The sequence below is a fragment of the Hippopotamus amphibius genome, chromosome 14 (assembly GCF_030028045.1).
Source record: "Hippopotamus amphibius kiboko isolate mHipAmp2 chromosome 14, mHipAmp2.hap2, whole genome shotgun sequence".
NCBI lineage: Eukaryota > Metazoa > Chordata > Mammalia > Artiodactyla > Hippopotamidae > Hippopotamus > Hippopotamus amphibius.
In genome coordinates this window covers 9430785-9450314 of record NC_080199.1, presented here as the reverse complement: position 1 = coordinate 9450314, position 19530 = coordinate 9430785, and the positions used below count along the sequence as shown (strand labels likewise).

At 38.3% G+C, this 19530-nt stretch overlaps 1 protein-coding gene across 3 annotated transcripts in view; it reads left to right on the top strand.

The window, feature by feature from the left end:
* Positions 1–19530, top strand: part of ITGBL1 (integrin subunit beta like 1) — a 213114-nt gene that overhangs the window by 166699 nt on the left and 26885 nt on the right. For all 3 annotated transcript variants that reach the window (XM_057708007.1, XM_057708006.1, XM_057708008.1), the window contains one exon: positions 9325–9441. In XM_057708007.1, coding sequence (XP_057563990.1) covers positions 9325–9441 — 117 coding nt within the window. The remainder of the gene's footprint in view (positions 1–9324; positions 9442–19530) is intronic.

Genomic DNA, 19530 nt, shown 5'->3' with positions numbered 1-19530 from the left:
ATTTTTTTTACTCATTCTTTTTGTTTTCTATGCCTCTGTCTCTGTATTTTCTATTGACCTATCTTCCAGTTTACTGAGCCTCTCTTCTCCTGTGTCTAATTTGGATTGACCCTCTTTATTCAGTTTTTAATTTCAGTAACTATAATTTTAAATTCAGAATTTCCACTTCATTGTTTACAGATTATTCTCTAATTAATGTATCCATTTAGTAATATAGTTTTGTGAATATATTAATCATAGTTTTTAAAGTCCATTACTGACAATTCCAGTTTGGTCACCTGTATCATTTTTAGATCTTTTTGTATTGTCTATTTTTCTCTTTCATTTTTAGTCATTTTGTCTTGTCTATTGATATACCTTTTTTAATTGAATATAAATATTGTTTAATAAAATTGGTAGAATTTTTGTGAATGATGTTATCTTCCTTGAAGAGATAATTTACTTTTTGTCTGGCAGACATATGTACAAATGCAGACAACCTTAATCCAATCAGGCATTAAAATGATTTCTAAAGTGAAAACCTCAGATGTTTATGTTATGTTTATCAGTGTCCTCCTTCTCAAAAGTCCCTGAGTTCCAGGTACTGTCTTTCCAGCCAGATGAAAATACCAAAAGCCCTGTTTAGTTTATTCATCTTTTAGATGTTGCTTTCTGCTTAATGCTTTATCTTTTTGCCCTAAAAACTTTCAGACTTGACAAATGTATGAAGGGGATTATTTTTGTATTGGGTGGAACTCACTACCCTATGGTTTCTTTTTCTCTAGAATCTTGGCCACTTAAAGCCAAATGTCTTAGGAGGCTTTGGCTTAATATTTTATATTGATTTTTTGATAGTCAAAAATTATTTCTGAGGCTAGAAACAAAATGGAGATGGACTTTCAGGTGCCATAGGAGTTTGTTGAAAAATAATGTCAAAATAAAATAGCTCTTAAAGAAGTAGCATTACTTAGTATAGAAACCATAAGTTATCTGAAATATATTGTTGGCAGAGAAAAAAAAGTGGACATTCGTATTGAGGTAGAAGCAGATTAGCTATGAAAAAATGGTATATTATTACTTCCAATTATGTAAAAGTATAACATGTGGTTCTATTTGCTTTTTCCTCTTCAAGTTATACCTTTATCTTTTTTTTTAAAGTCTAAACACTGTGCCACAAACAAATATCACAGTGGTACTTAGGAAATCCAAACAGTAATACTTGAAAAATATATTTGTGTTTTGGTCTCTTTAAAGTTACTTATTAAGTAGGTATTCCCAATTTTGAAAATTTTTAAATAGAAAGGTTTAGTTATTTCCTAAGATTATTGAGCATGTAAGTGGTAGATATTAAATTCTATCTTAAGTCTTTCTTAATTCAGAGCACAAACTCTTAACTTTTTTAATACAGAGCACAAACTTAACTCTTACCAAAGACTGCCTTCTTGGCTTCAATTCCTTCAGTGATGGAAGGCTACTCCCTACCATGGCAGTACATTCCATTATGGACCACTCTGATGTGTATAATGTTATTCATTACAGTATATTAAACTCTGCTTCCCTGTAACTCTTACCTATTAATCCTGATTATGTTAACTGTGCTATAAAGTGGCAAAGTTAAAGCAAGTTCACTATAGCCTTAAATTTTAAGTTTATTGAATTTCTGACATGTTTGGCTATGTAATTCCCAGGCTCTGCATATATTTGACACTGCTTTATTGAAAAAAAAAATGGCTTAAATCCTGAATATGATGTTAAAAGATGTCTTCCAGAAGTGAATGTAAAATGTGTGGCTAAGTGTATACATAATTATTGATAAGACTTTATTTAAAAAAAATTAGCTACATAGATAAATTATGTTTAGAATTTTACTTGTATATTTTTATTTTTATTTTTAAAAATTTATGTATGTATGTATTTATTTATTGGCTGCATTCGGTCTTCATTGCTGTGCATGGGCTTTCTCTAGTTGTGGCAAGTGGGGGCTACTCTTCATTGTGGTGCACAAGCTTCTCTTCACAGTGGCTTCTCTTATTGCGGAGCACAGGCTCCAGGCACACGGGCTTCAGTAATTGTGGCACATGGGCTCACCAGTTGTGGCTCACAGGCTCTAGAGTGCAGGCTCAGTAATTGTGGCACATGGGCTTAGTTGCTCCACGGCATGTGGGATACTCCCGAACCAGGGCTCAAACCCATGTCCCCTGCATTGGCAGGCAGATTCTTAACCACTGTGCCACCAGGGAAGCCCCTACTTGTATATTTTTAAAATTTAAAATGTTTTTATTTTGAAATAATTTTGATCCTAGAAGACTTAAGGATAGTACAAAGAGCTTTTTTTATATAAACCATTTGAGAATTAGTTGCTCACATGGAGTTACAATAGCTTAAAATTCAAATATACATATACACATATATTCACATATATGTATATAGTTACATAAATACTCATTGTTCTTTCTAATGTTTTATGCTTTGAGGAAATTAATATTGGTAGATTCAGAAATAAAGATATTTAAAAATAAGTTAGTAGAAAATATTGCTGTAAGGTATATTTTTTCTTCATTTTAAAAGATAAGCTTGCTGTTGATGGAAATGTATTATTTCTTGTTAGATGGATTTCATTGTTCAATTTGTAAAATACATTTTCTAATTATCCCTGTTGTGGGAAGAAAGTCCACTCTTGTTTCAAATCAATTTAATTAGCACTCCTGAAATGTGTATTTAGGAAGTGATATATTCACTCACACTTTAGAATTTTTTAAAGTGTTAAAACCAACAAAGAATTTAAAAGTGATTAGGGCTTGATTCCACCTTATCCTTTCATTGCCCAAATATAGCTTATCTTCAAGAAACTTTCTATAGAAACGTTTCTCTGATTGTATCAACTCTTTCACTGGTAAATAGCGTTTGTTGCCTCTGTCTATCTTTGACATCAGTCCCGTAGAGTCTTTCACAGTGAGTTACAGTTGCATGTACTTATTTATTACCTATGGAATCATTAATTCAATACCAGGCATAGGCCTGGATGTGATAGGATTTTTGTTTGCAGAGTCCCAAAACCTTGTTTCCGAAGCAAAGTACTGCCCACTGTGCAGTCAATGGGTTTACCAGCCACAGAGAGCAAAATTCTTATTCTACTTTATATTGGCTCATTCAGGATGGGCCACACTGATTAATTACCCAAGCTCCACATTCCCAGCCTCATTCATTCTCTGATTCTTTTAACCTTGGGTCTATTGCTTGGTTTCTGAGTTATATTGATAAATGAGTATGATATTGCTCCCTAATTTATAAAATTTTTGTTAGAAATAAATGAATCGAGTAACTTTAGTTTTTATAGAAACTAATCTTAAGGTTAAAATAATGAGATAATCTTACTTAGATGTCAACAGACTTCCTCTGTGATGTTCTGCTCAACACCTTGGAAAAACCTTTAGAGAAAAGTGCAGCCTGCTACTCCCATATCCCAGTTTCAATTTTAGACACTCTTAGGGCAAACAACAGAAAATTGTATCAGGACAACATATGCTTAAATGTTTTATTTCCTCACAAAGGTCTGTGATTGATTACTTTAATCCTTGTATGCTAAGGAAACACAAACAGAAGGATTGACATTTATCTGTGTTTTAAAAACGTCACAAGCATCTCTTCCTTGGCAAGCAAATGTAGTGTAAGTGTGGCTTGAATTACAAGAAGTCTCACTGCTCATTTTGAAATGCAAGGTGAAAGTTGCCTTTTGCTTTCAAATGTCTGATGGAAGATTACTTTATTCTCATACACACGATATTTGTGCTTAGATGAAATGGTACAGAATATTATAGTTCTCAAGGGTTTAATTCCTTCTCATAGAAATTTCAAGGGAACTTCAGATGCATTTGGCAGGAGCTTTTTCTAGTGCAATCAGGTTGCTATGGTAAACCTATTATTTCAGGCAAAGGAGGACTGTGTTAGTAAAGTGCTAATCTCTTTTCTGTTTTATGTGAGCCTCTAATTACTCTCCAACTATTGAGCATATACTGCAAGTGTGGTGTTTGCCGTTTAAAAAGTGGAAGAAAATAAGGTTGTAGAGAGTGAACCTGCTGTTCCCGGGCTGGCAGGTGCATCTGATGACATGGTACTCTTCTTAAATAATCTTATTTTGGATCAGGAAATACAGTTGGTTTATTTCTTTAGAGAAATTGAATCAGAAAGGAAAGGAATGGATTTTATGTGAGTTGTTGAAATTCAAGCCTCCCAACATGTTTTTTATTATAAAAATATAAATAATAATATCTATTATTTACTGAGCACTTATTATGTGTCAGGTCCTGTCCTATGTACTTGACATGCATGATAACATTTAGCCTTATACAATAAATCTTATGGGATCAGTGCTATTATTATTTGCATCCTGCAACCATGATACATGAGGTTTAACTTACTCTTCCAAAGAATCATCTTTAACATTGGATGTGCCAGGATTAAAATCCAGATTTATTTAAAGTCAGAGCCCATTCTTTTAACTGAATCTTTATGATAAAATTTATTTTCTTTCTTCTTTGCCTGACTAACATTTAACAAACACTTTAAGACTCATTCCCAGGTCTCCTTTTCCAGGAACCTTTTGTAACCCTTTAGGGTATGTGAGTTCATATACTTTACCCAGATTCCCTCTACTATTAAAAGTTTTTAAATGTCTTTCATAATTTTGTATCCTCAGTATAAGCTAGATGAGCTATATACTGTGCTTTTCGTCCATGTTCTGGCTTAGGGTTTTTCTGTGTTTTATAGAAGTTAAATGTCAAATTAGAAATGTTTAAGTAAAATCTGTTTTAAGCAGAACTTCTACATTTTTACTTTACTTCATTATTTACTCTTCTTTGCTAGTGTGTAATAATAGCCTTTAAATACAATTCATAGGGATTGCAGTCCACTATAAAAGTATATCATTGGACTAACTTTTTGTATGTCCTTAAAGGTTACATTTATTAAAATTTAACAGGAGTGGGCAGACTTGGCATAGAGTAAATTTCAGTTAAGTTTTGGTTGGATGATATTGATGATGTTGACTGAATTAATTTCTTTTTAGACAGTTATTTCCACCCTTTTCATCCTGTCCCTGGAGTGTCTTTTGAAAAATTACTTGGTCTGTTTGCATTTTTTAATATATCTTTCTTTAGATTTTCCTCTCAATTTGTTATATAAAACAATACTTGCTAGTGTTAGACCTGCAAACTTCCATTATCCTTCATTCTTACTTATAAAATATTAATTTGATAATCATCTGAGAATCCACAGTTACATTCCCATAACATTAAACTAATCATTGAAATAATACCATTTAGTAAATAAAGGAAAGAGATTAGACTCAATTTCTTATCTTTTTAAAAAAAGACAATAAATCTGTATGTCAGCTTTTGCTATTACCTCAACAGAGAACTTTGCTGGCCGCTAACAGGATACAAATCAGCCTGGACCATACGTAGATCACTACTTATGGTAGGGTTCACGCATGTATTTATTTAGTATAAAGTTTGCATTCACTGATCTACTAATGGTGTGAACAAAGTACTGTGGTATCAGAGAGAAGAAACGATTTCTCCAGGTAACCAAACAGGGAGGGCATAGAAGGGTTTATAGAGAAGATCAGATTTGAGCTGGTTATTGAACAGTAGGTTGAATTTTATAGAGAAAGTCGTAGACTGCATGGCAAAGAGAAGAAACGGAGCACAAAAGCAAAGTCTCTGAACATGAGTGCACTGTGAATGTTGGGTATAAACTTAGGAAGGTGAGTTGGGTCTTCTGTAGAAAGCCCCGTTGAGGAATTTGATCTCTGCCTTAAAGGTCATGTGGGACCATCTCGGGAAGGGAAATTACATCATCATAGCTATTTTTAAGAAAGTGGATTTTATGAAATTTGAAGTTGAAAGGAGAAGAATGGCTAATTAAAAGAAGGAAGGAATCTAGTATGTCATCAAGTTTTTTAAGACTCAGTGACAGATTAGATGAATAGCGACCTTCTCCTAGATAAAAGGACCCAGGAAGAGGAGTAAGTTTGTGCATAAAGGTGATGAATTTGCTGTGGAATGTATTTCATTGATGTAACTGTAGAAAACACATTGAGGGTATTCAGGTGATTGGAAATGCATATGTATTCCAGGGAGAAGTGTCTTATTCTAAATCCAAGTTCTTCCATTAAAGCTTTGTGTCAATATTACCAAACTGTTTATATGTGATTATTATTTAGTGCATCTGTTCAATAAATATTGGTTTAAACACTATGAGGACACATGAGAATTGCAGTTAATTCTGCTGTTTTTGTGAAGATGAGTGATAAGGAGGGTGCAAGCGTCATGCATTTAGTGGAATTTGCTTTGGATCTTAAAGGATGAGTGGAAATTTACCTGGCAGGTCTATGTCCTAGTAGTGAATGAAGTGACGGTGTGAACTGACACAGCAAAATAATGCACTTTAAAATGTGGACTGAGTGAAGAATTCACTCTTCTTTACCTTTCTATCTGTGACAGATTAGCCTTTCTCGATGTATAATGTTTTGCCATCCCATCCGAAGCTACTGTATCCTATTAACTAAATTAGAGCTACATACATAAAGTTAATTGAGCTAATATTTGCCTTAATATATTTCTAAAACACCAGCAGATACCTGGCCTGAAAAGCCAATTGCAAAATGGTTAATTATTCTCTGATATTATAAAAAGATACCTGAATTACAATCTACCAGGGAAAAATGTACCTAGGACCATATATTAACACTTTACTATCCAACTTTATAGAAGGGGGTGGTGAGGATAAATTGGGAGATTGGGAGACATAGAAGACAGACCCTATCCAGAATGAAGACAGTGAAATGGGGGTATTCAAACACATACGCCAGCAGTTAGTGCATCCTTTTCAAAGAAGCCAGTAATACATATTCAGGAAATTTCTTGTGTGGCTCAAAGTGTTAATAAAATGGTCAGCATAAATACATATGCCCTCAAACTTAAAAACTGTTATTGTCTTGGTAACTGGGAGTGGGGTGCCTATCAGGAAGGATGTAGTTAATGTTCCCGTATCCGTCCACCATGGACTAGTTAACCGCACCAGCCACACTGCTGATGGTCCTATAGTTTGCCTCTCTCCACAATATGTTGTTGTCATTCACACATCTACCTGCGAGAGGACCCTGTAGTTTAAGCACAGCAGGAGATTAACCGGGGCTCAGAAAATCTGGGTTCAAGCACCAACACTGTCTATTTTGCTGGCTTCAGGCAAGTCATGTAGCCTCAGCATACTTGAGTCTCCTCGTCTATTCAATAAATTGCAGAAAGTCATGAATCCTCCTACCATTTTACACAAAATAAACACGTGCTGGTATATTTTTCCAGGGAGAGATCTGGGTTCTACCAGTTAGAGTTGTTGATTGCACACGATAGAAACCGAGTTCTTTAACTGGGATGAAAAAAACATTTTATGAGAAGAGTTTAGGCTCAGAAGGCAAACTTGGACAATCAGCTTACGCAACACCCCAGGGAAGCAAAGAACCTACTCTTGCAGCCATCGCTTTTGAACTTCAGCATCTGTGTGGCAAGATCCACTGCCCCGGACACTCACCATTATGCTGTTAACACTTGCCACTCTGCCACAGCCCCTGTGCCTCCTTTTCACCCTCAAGAATCCAGGCCCTGGCCAAGGGGGTCTGGTGTGTCCCTGCTCTGTCTGCCAGTCCTTAGGAAGTGGGGGTAAAGGGGGGGCGGGTTCTGCCTCCTGCTGAACTTGGCACTGCCTCCAAGTAGAAGAGAGATGGGTTGAAGGGCGGCCAGAACAACACTATCTATTGCCGTATCTTTCACCAGATTCTCAAAGGGATCACGACCCTGCCCCTTCTGCCAGAAAACCTTATGAATCACTGCATTTGATTATCTTTAATTACAGCTCTGAAATTATATGATTCTAAATACTAATTTCTCTTTCTTCCATTCTATCCCAGCTCAGAATTTCTTTAACAAGATACAAATGCAGCAACAGAATGACTAACAACCTTGCAGGGTCAGCCCTGAAGTATCTTATGATCATTTCAGTGGGTGTGTAATTATGATGGTTGGGATAATGACAGAGAGTAACAGATGTCTCAGAGTAGTCACTCAGCTAAATTTCTGGCAAACTAGTATCAATTCCTCAGGAAAAAAAAAAAGAAATATGCTTTCTCATACAGCCTCCTGGTGCTGCATTATGAGTATATTAAGATACAACATGGCTTAATGTTTAGATGCACAGACTCCAAGTATAATGAGAATGGGTATCAATTTTGAATCTGTCCCTTAAGAGCTGGTTCACCAGGGAAAGTAACTTGGCCTCAATATGTCTCCACTTCCTGTTTAGTAAAATGACAGTGATAACACTAGTCAACATGTGGGATTATGAAAACAAAATGACGCAAGTGAGGAAATTATAATGTTTGAGGCATAGTTATAGCTCCAGAAATAATGACAAAAGTCATAAGCATAAGAGTTAAGAAATCCCCAAATAGATAGTCAGTGGGAAGTTGTTGTATAACAAAGCGAGTCCAACTCAAGGATGGAAGATGCCTTAGAGGACTGGGGCGGGGAGGGTGGGGGGGACTCGAGGCGGGGGAGTCAAGGAAGGGAGGGAATACGGGGATATGTGTATAAAAACAGATGATTGAACTTGGTGTAACCCCCCCCCCAAAAAAAAAAGTTATAATAAAAAAAAAAAGAAAAAAAAAGAAATCCCAAAACTATGAACCAAACTCATTCCAAAAAGTGTTTATACTTTTAAACTTTAAGTCAAGGATAATAAAGGTACTTAGGACATGCGCTCTGACATGTTGTGTGTTAAAATGAGTTCTATGAACTCAAAAGCTGATGCCAAGTCATCACTAAAATATCAGGTTGAAATGAACATTTTTTTTTCTTATTGTGGCAGACAGACCCAAACTAAAAATATTTTTTAAATGACCACATTATGCCAAAGTATGTCTATATATATATAAATGATTCAATTATATTAAATGGTCTCATCATAAGTGGAATATGAAGTACCCAGAGAGCTTAATCATTGAATTATTCTTCAAAAATGAATGAAACAAAGTGGAAAGTAGAAGACAGGAATGACTTATGAGCCAGCAGTTGTCACTTCAGCTCCAGCCCAACCTCCTCGGCATTTGCGCTTGACCTTCAGCTTAAGGAGGTAGGGAGGTAGGAAAATGTATTTGCTGAGCTATTATCAGACACAGACTAAGACCTGGTCCATGCGGTCTGGGTCTAATAGGATGCTTGTTTCCTTTAAAAGCCTTCCTGATTCTGTGAGTCTCCCAATGAGTGTGCTCTCTCCCTTTATATTTTGCAGGTAAGTGTGAATGTGGCAAATGCACTTGCTACCCTCCGGGAGACAGCAGGGTGTATGGCAAGACATGTGAGTGTGACGATCGCCGCTGTGAAGACTTGGACGGTGTGGTCTGTGGAGGTGAGCAATTCTCACAGCCCTCTGCTCCCTGCGTCAGCCTGCTTCACCTGCCTTTCTTATCCTACTTCTCCATTAAAAAAAAAATCTGCTAAAAAGAAGATAAACAAAAAAGCAATAAACAATTAGACCTAAAAGCAATATACAATTAGGTTGGTAATGACCTTGCACTAATGCTTTAGTCCATGTGTACGTATGTGAAAGGACACAGTATGCTATCAATAAAAGATGATGGATTATGGTTTTCTCAGCGTATATGCCCAGGAGTGGGATTGCTGGGTCATATGGTAGTTCCATTTTTAGTTTTTTGAGGACCCTCCATACTGTTTTCCATAGTGGCTGCACCAAGTTACATTCCCACCAACAGTGTAGGAGGGTTCCCTTTGCTCCATACCCTCTCCAGCATTTATTGTTTGTAGGGTTTTGATGATGGCCATTCTTACCGGTGTGAGGTGATAACCTCACTGTAGTTTTTATTTGCCTTTCTCTAATAATTAGTGATGTTGAGCTAAATGGGAAGGAAATCCAAAAAAGAGGGGATATATGTATACATATAACTGATTCACTTTGCTGTACAGCAGAAACTAACACAACATTGTTAAGCAAGTATATCCCAATTTTTAACAAAATAAATAAAATAAAAAAAGATGGTGCAGACTAAACCAGGTCCTCTGAAGACAGTGAAGGGATTTGCTTCAGCCAGTTTACAGTTTTGATTACTCTACTGATAAAAACGGATCAGGAAAGTAAGTATCACCTGAGACTTGAAAAAAAAAAAGAGCAGTAAAACTACACTCCAAGTCAGTTACACAATCACAAGAGATATACACTCAGTTTGCATCATGGCTCTGAGACCCAAACACGAGCTTACTGAAAGTAACAGACCATGTAAAGGAAGAATGAGGCAGAGGGAGGGTCGTCACAAAGGCAACACAGCAGAAAGGAGAGGCCCCGGGCTAGAGTGTTGCCAGTGTCCACCTGAGCTTCATCTGGGGGAGGGAAAGGGGGTCACCATGGTTCTCATATTTCAGTCTTGCAAAGCTCCGTATTGTAGAGAGGATGCCTGCTGGTTATGGTTCCTTCCAGGTTTCCAAGATAATTGAGGTGAACTGGATGCAGAATCACACTAAAAGAATATAACACTGTCTCTTTAAGATAATTAGCATAATGCAGTTGGGCACTATTCTTAGGGAAAAAGCCCCCACGTGTACATACAAATGATGGAAGCCTGGCACAGCATTCCTCTCTGTCATGTCTCTGACCTTCATGCGCGTCTGTCTAGCTAACTCTCTCCAACCAACTATAAAACACTTGGAGTTTGACCAAACGTGTTTTCTTCTTTCGTTTCTCTGTGAGCCAAGGGAAAAGGCCCTTTTTAATAGCTGTTGGGCTGGGTGGTTTCTCTCTCGCAGTTCCCATGAAAGCCATCCTCAGAGATTGTCACAAATGGAAAAGTGAGTGAGTTTTGAGGAGGTAATGTCCCATCACTGAAAAGTGCAAACCCAGGGTCAGGGCTCTGGAGATCAGTTCACAGATCTCTTTTCTAAACCACAATTTCCCCCAGAGTGACATCCCACTGTTCTGACTTAATGTAAATGTTATTTTTAGTTTAGATTCTCCCTTCACTGGTGTTAGTTATCAGAAATATCTAAACAGATTATAGTCCTTTTTATTGTTGTTGTTAAGTACTTGACATTGTACAACCCTATTATATCTACATACGCTTTAAATGATGAATTCCCCATCCCCCCAGAGAATCTCTCTTTCCCTCTATCTTTGGGGAGGAAATCGAAGATGAAAACAAATCTATGTATCCACTTGTTAGATGATATCAGATGTGTGCTAGGCAAGTGAGAAAGCATTTCACAGTGATAATTTTTTAGACTAATTCTTGACTCTGCGTTTCTAACCTCTGGATTTGTCCATCTACCCAGAGTCATCTGTTTCCCAGGGGAACTGACTCCCGTTAGCCAAACTAGTAAAAGACCAATGTACAAACCAGAACACCAATAACTTATATACAATCAGAAATATAATTGCCCCAGAGACTAGAATTTCTTATAGAGAGACTCCATGAGAAGTCAGAATCTGAGATAAGAATTTGGATGCAAGTCATTTATTGGAAAGGGGAAGGAGTTTCTGGTAGGAGAGTGGGAAAGTGTGGCATGAAGGGGAGGTAGGCAATTAAGACTGCACTGTCAATCCTGTTACTGCTGTGGTCAACTGCAGCTTCATCCCAGTTCAGAGCATGAAACTCTAGGAGCCCGAGTAGAACATACCATCCTTATATCATCAGTCGCCAGTTGAGAATTGCTTCTAGGAGGCATTAACTCCCAGGCCACATCCCGCATGCCTCACAGGTACGTGATCAGAGCCGGCTCCTGTGGCTGAAGAAAACCTCGGGGCAGAGAACCCAGGGGGCGCCGAGTAAAAGTCATCAAAACAGGAAAGGTGATGTTGCTGGAACGCCACTGCAGCTGCCAGAATCCACCTGTGGAAGGACTGCAGCTCTCCTGCCGGGTGGTCTAGACTCTCTGGATACTGCAGATTTTCATTCTTTAACACTGTCCAGATTTTCCATCGAATCCATCCTCTCTTTGGTTGGATACAGGTTGTAGCACGGTAGATTAGGCCGCAGCTGGAGACGTGCTAATGTACCTTACCCTCCTGGTAATGCCTAGGCTACGACTTGGGAGATCCTTGCTCATGCATTTAGAGCTTAATTTAGGTGGTTGATCTTCCCGAATAGAGATGATATTGGAACGTAATTATGAAAGGATGAATGTGTTTTCAAGGTTGGGAAAAACTTTGCTGCTGCTCCTGTGTGTCTGCTAGCAGCCGACAAATATTAGAGCAATAGCAACCAGGAGAGCATAGCATTTTTGGTTGCTGTAATTGGATGGATTCTCTCAGGGCTTTTTCTTAAATTTTAGCAACCAGCTCTAAGAAATCACCTATGCATTTAATTTCATATTTTAGCTTGTATTAAAGACATTTTATTAACCAAAAGCTCTCAGAACACTTTTCAAGTATGTAAAGGAAACACACCTTGGAAATTGTCCTTGAAAATACTTTCTGTTGTTGTTCTTAAATTTCACTTTGATATTCGAATAATGCCCTTGAGAGATTTCAGGTCACTATAATACCAGTATTTTAAAAGATTGTCTGTAGGTAACAACAGTTTGCTTCACTTCTCGTGCTTCATCTGAGCTCTGCAGCTCAGGTGACAGCATGGAGCCTTACATTCTGCCACAGGTTCTGCACTAAGGCCCATGCACACATCTGTACACATGCCAGTGAGTAGTGCTTTGCATTCCTTGTCATTCACTTGTGAATCCTTACTCTGATGGTTGGTCCTATTGCTTGGAGGGAGATAGTTCTAGGAGGGAGAGGGAGTGATGTCCCCATCAGTGGTCAGCTCACGTGTAACCAAAGTGACGTCTAGCTTGAAAAGCTGCGCACAGTTTATAATCCACACCGACACTCTGTTCGTATTCCTCAACATGATAAGTCTAGTCTCGGTATTCGTGGTGGCTGTGGTCTTTAAAGTTGCTATGAGCAGGGGTTAGCAAATACTGAGTCACTGCTCCTGAGGGAAATATGGGGCTAGCTAGGTTCCTGCCTCTGTTCTCAGGATTTTCATCAACTGATCAATATATAACCTAGTTTTATGTGTGGGTCTATATAGAGACACACTGTGCCGTATATAGCTGATTTATTAACATTGAACTCATGGCCAACAGCCCTGTAATTCGTGCCTGAACGAAGATGATTTGGCTCACGGATTTTCTCTGTAAGACACATCACGGCTTTTTAGCCCTTAGGAACGCTGGATAGCCCTTTAGCCCTGTACTTGGGGGCCGTCTAAAAGCAATGAAATCACCAACAAAAAGCACAAAAATGTGATAAGTATAGTATCAAGTGTACTGGGGAAAGCACACTTGTTTATAACGCAAGAGCTGAACCAAGAAGGCAGAGCGTGACTTTCTTTGACCTTCACTGGGAATGTGAACCTCAGGCAACTGAACTTTTTCACCATTCGGCCTGTATTCTCAGATGACCTGGAAAGCTTCTCAAGTGTTGATTTCAGGGATACAAGTAAATTTTAGCGAGTAGACAAGTTCTCAAATATGAAATCTTCGTATAGTGAAGATCAACAGTAATTCATGTTCTCACTAGAAACATCCCCTCCCACGTGAGTTTTGCCCTTGGCCTCCAATTATGATTTAAGACAGTTAATCAAGGTACTGTGATTATAATGCCTCTATTTTGTGAGCACTGCTTTATGGAAGGAATTATTTGAGCCTTGGCTATTATAGTCTTGAATTTCATTTATGTCTCAGCTGGCCTCTGGACAGAAATTACAAAAGACATGCCATTAATTAACAAGGTTGAACATACCGTGATTTCAGTATTAAAGTATACGACATGGTAAACCCGTTGATAAGGTGATCACAAGTTCCTTTCACAAACATTCATGTAAATGTACTTTACTATTTAGAAATGTAAATGGCAATATAGTACAGTAGTGAAGACTACAGACATGAGGCTTTCTTGGTTCCAATATTGGCTCTGTTACATACTCCCAGTATGACCTGAGGCAATTTACACAACCGCCATTTCTCACCTATAAAAGATGGTTACAATATATGCCTCTTGTAGGGTTATTGTGAGATTAAGTGAGCTAATGTGTATGAAGTACTTAACATATGTCGTATGTATATCTGTTAGATATCAGTATTAGTCATATATATAGAGAGAGAATGACAGACATAACCACTCAGGTAGAATTTTATGCTGTGGATTCCAGTAAACTCTATGGGACACAGAACAGAGCTCCATGTTTGCCTGTTCATTCCTTTTGTAACCACAGTATATTCAGAACTGTGACTGTCTGGTCTTCAGTTTTGCATAGACAACATGATGAGTTCTCCTGTCTGTTCTTTTTGCATAAAGCAGTTCCTGTCCTCACACTTGACACTGAGCTACCAAATGAAAGTGGTCACGTGCACCTCAAAAGTAGTTTTAGTGGTTCTTACTTAGGAGGGCACCTTTCATGGGGAAGCTTCACATGAGTTTGCCAACTTGGAGGAGCCAAGTAAGGAGACACTGGCCTTTGGGGTTCAAGCCACAATATGCCCCAAGTTTCTCTATTTCTCAGTCTATCTAAAAATATCCTTTATCATAAGAAAATCTCTCCTTATTTAATAATATCCTATCATGTGTATAACACATAGTAATAATTAAATCAGCAGATACTCTTTGCGTACTGACTCTGTGTAAAGGCCGGCACTGCCCCTTTACACAAGCATACCCTTAAATATTTTTGATCTCCTCGATGCCTTTACCTCTGACCTGTATGCCTGCATTCCTCTTGGTTCAATCTTCAATGCATGCAAAAGTGCTCTGTCTCCCACCATTCCGCCTAACTGACTCCCTGGGGTTTTTCAGAATTCCTAATTGCCCAAATCTGGGGTGCCATTCAGCTCTCATTCTAAGTGACCACTTTTTAGCAAAGGGTTGCAGTCACTCTACTGAATCCCCCTGACATGGTCTCCTCCCTGGGCCTCAGAAATACCTTCCTCCATTTCTTCTCTCACTTCTCTCATAACTGCTTGATCTTTGTTTCTTGCTTATCTCTCAGAGCTTACCAAGAAATTTTAGCATTTCCCTGGAAATGGCCTTTGAGTGTCTTTTCTGCTTACAGTTTGCTGTCCTCGAGTCATCTCAGCTTCTTTCTTCCTCTTTTATCTTGAGGTCAGTGTCTGCAAGGATGATTTCTTAGCGTCACCCCCCTGGCTTCCTGCTCTTCAAATTCAAGTTAAATATTTGCAATATGGAAATTCCTTCACATTCTGCATGGTTGAAACTGAAGTAATCATTTATTTCTTCTTTAATTCAAGAAATATTTGTTGAGCCCCACTGCTTGCCAGCACTGGAGGTTCAGTGATAAACCTATTGGAGTTGATTATGCTTGAAGGGTGACATTGACAAAGGAAGGACAATGAGGTGTATGGTTTGAAAGGAGAAGCGCTAGTTCAATGGAAACATATCTGATGGGGAGTTGGACATAGACTGGAGGCTACGGAAGGCTTTGCTAATGCCTTCATATCTGGTAAAAACTATATGATGCATAATACGTGCTTGATATGTATTAATCAGCAAAACATCGTGACCACCATACTTGGTAATTGGATGCATAGAATTTAACCAGGTGAGGAGAGGTGGATGTTACCCAGAGGTCACAGAGAACACAGTGTGCTGAGGCATATGCGGGAAAGAGAGGGTGACATGTTCAAGGTATTTTTGAGAACGGGAGAGAAACCCTGTGTGATGGGAGATGAGAAAGCAAAGGGGAGCTGGGTATGACGGATTTTGTAAACCGTGTTAACGATTTGGGGCTTTACTCAAAGGATGATCGGACACCACAGAAGGGGTTTACATGAGACAATAGCATGATTGCTCTGTTTAAACAGTACCCCTGGCTGCCAGGTGAAGTGTGGATTGTTGGGAGGAGTGTGTACTTGTGGGGTTGGTGAATGTGGGTGTTAGGAAATGAATCCTGGTGAGAGATGGAGGTGGTTTAGCTAGATGGAGGGCAGTAAAGATGGAAAAACTCATATGGCTTCGAGAAAGTATTAGAAACAATATGGACATCAGGCTAACAAAACCCTTTACCTTGCTGCAAGAGACTCTGACCCTCTGTGAAACTCCTCACTCCAGCTCCCTGGAAACAGATGAAGATGGTAGATGCCAGTGTTACCAGGCAACATTGCTCACGGTAATGTGACCTATGACTGATGAATTTCAACGAGATTGGGAGGAATTATGAATGAACTATGAATGTCTTATGGGAATGCCATGTTTTTTGGCTTCCATGAGTGCTGTGACTCTGCCAACAGGCATGTCCCTTGCGGATTTTCTGGAAGCTACGCTTAAGGAATCATAAGACTCCTCAACCAGAGAAGCCTCAACGTCTATGCAATATGGAGTTCATCTCCGTGCATCTGAGTTGCGTTACCAGAAGAGAAAAGCAACGTATGAAACTGTCACCCTCATGAGCTGCTGAAAGAATGCCCATGGAGGGGAGAGCTTGATACTGTCCTGCTGCCAGGGTGTGTTTCCTATCCTACCCCGTATCTTTCTGAGGAGACTGGCGTCAAGTGTCAAGCTAAATGTTTAGTTGAAACTAAGAAGAGCCTCTCCCCACCCCCTCCCCCGCCACCATCCTGCCTTGGGATTTATAGATACTCATGATTGAAGGACTTGAGTGAGGGGCAGGGTAGAATGAAGGGTGAATCCTCAAGTGTCTGGTTTGAGCAATTGGATGAGTGGAGACTATGATTTTGTTGTACCAATTGTCTCCATTCATTGAAAAAAAAGAATGCTTTTTTCACAGAGAGCAATAGAGATGGAGAAATTTGGTTGTATTATGATTTTGTTCTTTTTACCTGACCTTCTATTCCTTATCTTTGCTTCTCCTTCTGAATAACTCCCCATCATTTTTCCATTCTTTCATCATTCTTTCAAATCATCTTTTTTAGGAAGACTTTCTGAACTTATTTTATACTTCCTCCATTCTGCCGTACCTCCATTATAGCATCAGGACATTTTATTGTACTGTTCTTATGTCTCTTTTTCAAGTCTGTATTATTCTCATGGATAGAATCCATTTCTCTCTCTTTCTCTCAAATTATTGTATCACCAAACTTAGGATAAAAGTTGATGCTCAAAAACTTTTTTGAATAAGTTATAAATTAAAGGAGTCACAAAGAAGTTAAGGGAGGAGAGACGGAGAGAGAAACAGAGAGAGAGAGAGGGAGAAATCATTTCAGATCCAAGAATTCTTCAAGTTGAAGTTGACATTTGACTTGGGTCTTGAACAGCTAATATTTAGATGTGTGGAAATCGGATGTGAAGAACATTTTAGGCCTGGAAAGACTAAGCAAAGGTAGGTACAGACATGAAAATATTTGATATTTTGAAGGAACATATTTATTTCATTTTCTTATATCAGAGCTCTTTCTCATCAGCTTTTGAATTCATTCTTGGAAAGGATTTTTTTCAGACTATTTACTCATTTATCACATACAGTATACCCCATTTAACCCCATTTATTTTACCTTGCTCATCTTTAGATATCACAAAAATATTTTTACATTTTGTAAAGCTTTACATTAATGCTTTTCTTTTTAACATTTAAAAAACTAAAAGATATGAAGAACAAACTAAAAATCACTCATAACATCTGATAAAATTTATTGTATATCATTCCAGATTTTTTGATAGGTAGGACTTTTTTTGAATATAGATTTTAAAATTTTCTTCGGATATTTTGAAATTTTGTCTACGTTCTTTGGTATGTTCACTTGCTTTAGAATGCGTGTGTGTGTATGTGTGTGCACGTGTGTGCGTGCCCTCTGTTGCATTTTTTCATGCAAGATTTAAGTGAGTAGAAGTAACCATTTTATTTTCTTTAATTGAAGTATAGTTGATTTACAGTGTTTCAAGTGTACAGCAAAATAATTCAGTTATATGTGTATATATGTGTACATTAGTATGTACACATATATATACATATATACATTCTTTTTCTGATTCTTTTCCATTATAGGTTATTACAAAATATTGAATGTAGTTCCCTGTGCTATACAGTAGGTCCTTGTTTTTATATCTCTTTTATATATTGTAACATGTATCTGTTAATCCCAAATTCCTAATTTATCCCACCCCTGCTATCCCCTTTGGTAACCATAAGTTTGTTTTCTATGTCTGTGAGTCTGTTTCTGTTTTGTAAATAAATTCATTTGCATCAAGACATGGAAACAACCTAAATGTCCATTGACAAATGAATGGACAAAGAAGATGTGATACACACACACACACACAATGGAATATTACTCAGCCATAAAAAAGAATGAAATAATGCCATCTGCAGGAACACAGGTTGGACCTCGAGATTGTTATACTGAGTAAAGTAAGTCAGAAAGAGAAAGACAAATACCGTATGACATCACTTATATGTGGAATCTAAAAAAATGATACAAATGAACTTGTCTACAAAACCATTTTCTTTCCAGCTCAGTGAGGCAGTGCCCCACAACAGGATGAATGTGAACCTTATATTCAGACAGCCCAGGACTTGGGTTCTGGCTCTGTTTCCTACTAGTTGTAGTAACATGGGCAGGTTATTTGGTCTCCCTGCCTTGGCTTACTCATGTGTACCATAAGGGTAATAACTCCCACCTATTGGCTTTACGGTAAGAATAAGACAGAAGAATGACATGTGTCAAGTGGGCATTCAGTGAACGGCCTGTGTGTGGTGGACATAAAAGATTGAAGTGTCCATCTCCAGAACAGGACAAAACAATACACCTATCGTAGATTTCTTGAAGCACCAGCCACAGAATGCTTTGGGAGGACGTTGGCATCATTTGAATCAGCAGTTCTGTGCCTTGAGGAAGGAATGGCAGCTACTTTATTCAAAGCATTTAGTCTCCCCATCGTGCGGCAGCCAGTGGGAAATGAATCTCACTACTAGGCGTGTGTGAAACCCACTAGCATCATCCCTCTGGTGTAGCTTCAGAGAACAAAATACCTCACTAATTTGGATAATTTTCTCAGTTTACCACTAGACACCAAGCCATAGTGTCTGTGGCCTTTCACCTGGAAGGATGCATGAGAAGCCCATGCTTCTTTTTTTTATTCTATTTTTTTATTTTTTTGAGGGGGTACACCAGGTTCAATCATCTGTTTTTATACACATATCCCCGTATTCCCTCCCTTCCTTGACTCCCCCCCCCTCGAGTCCCCCCCACCCTCCCCGTCCCAGTCCCCTAAGGCATCCTCTATCCTCGAGTTGGACTCCCTTTGTTACACAACAACTTCCCACTGACTATTTTACAGTTGGTAGTATATATATGTCTCTGCTACTCTCTCGCTTCGTCTCAGCTTCCCCTTCTCCCCCCGCCCCCTCCCATACTTCGAGTTCTCCAGTCCATTCTCTGTATCTGCATCCTTGTTCTTGTCACTGAGTTCATCAGTACCATTTTTAGATTCCGTATATGTGAGTTAGCATACAATATTTGTCCT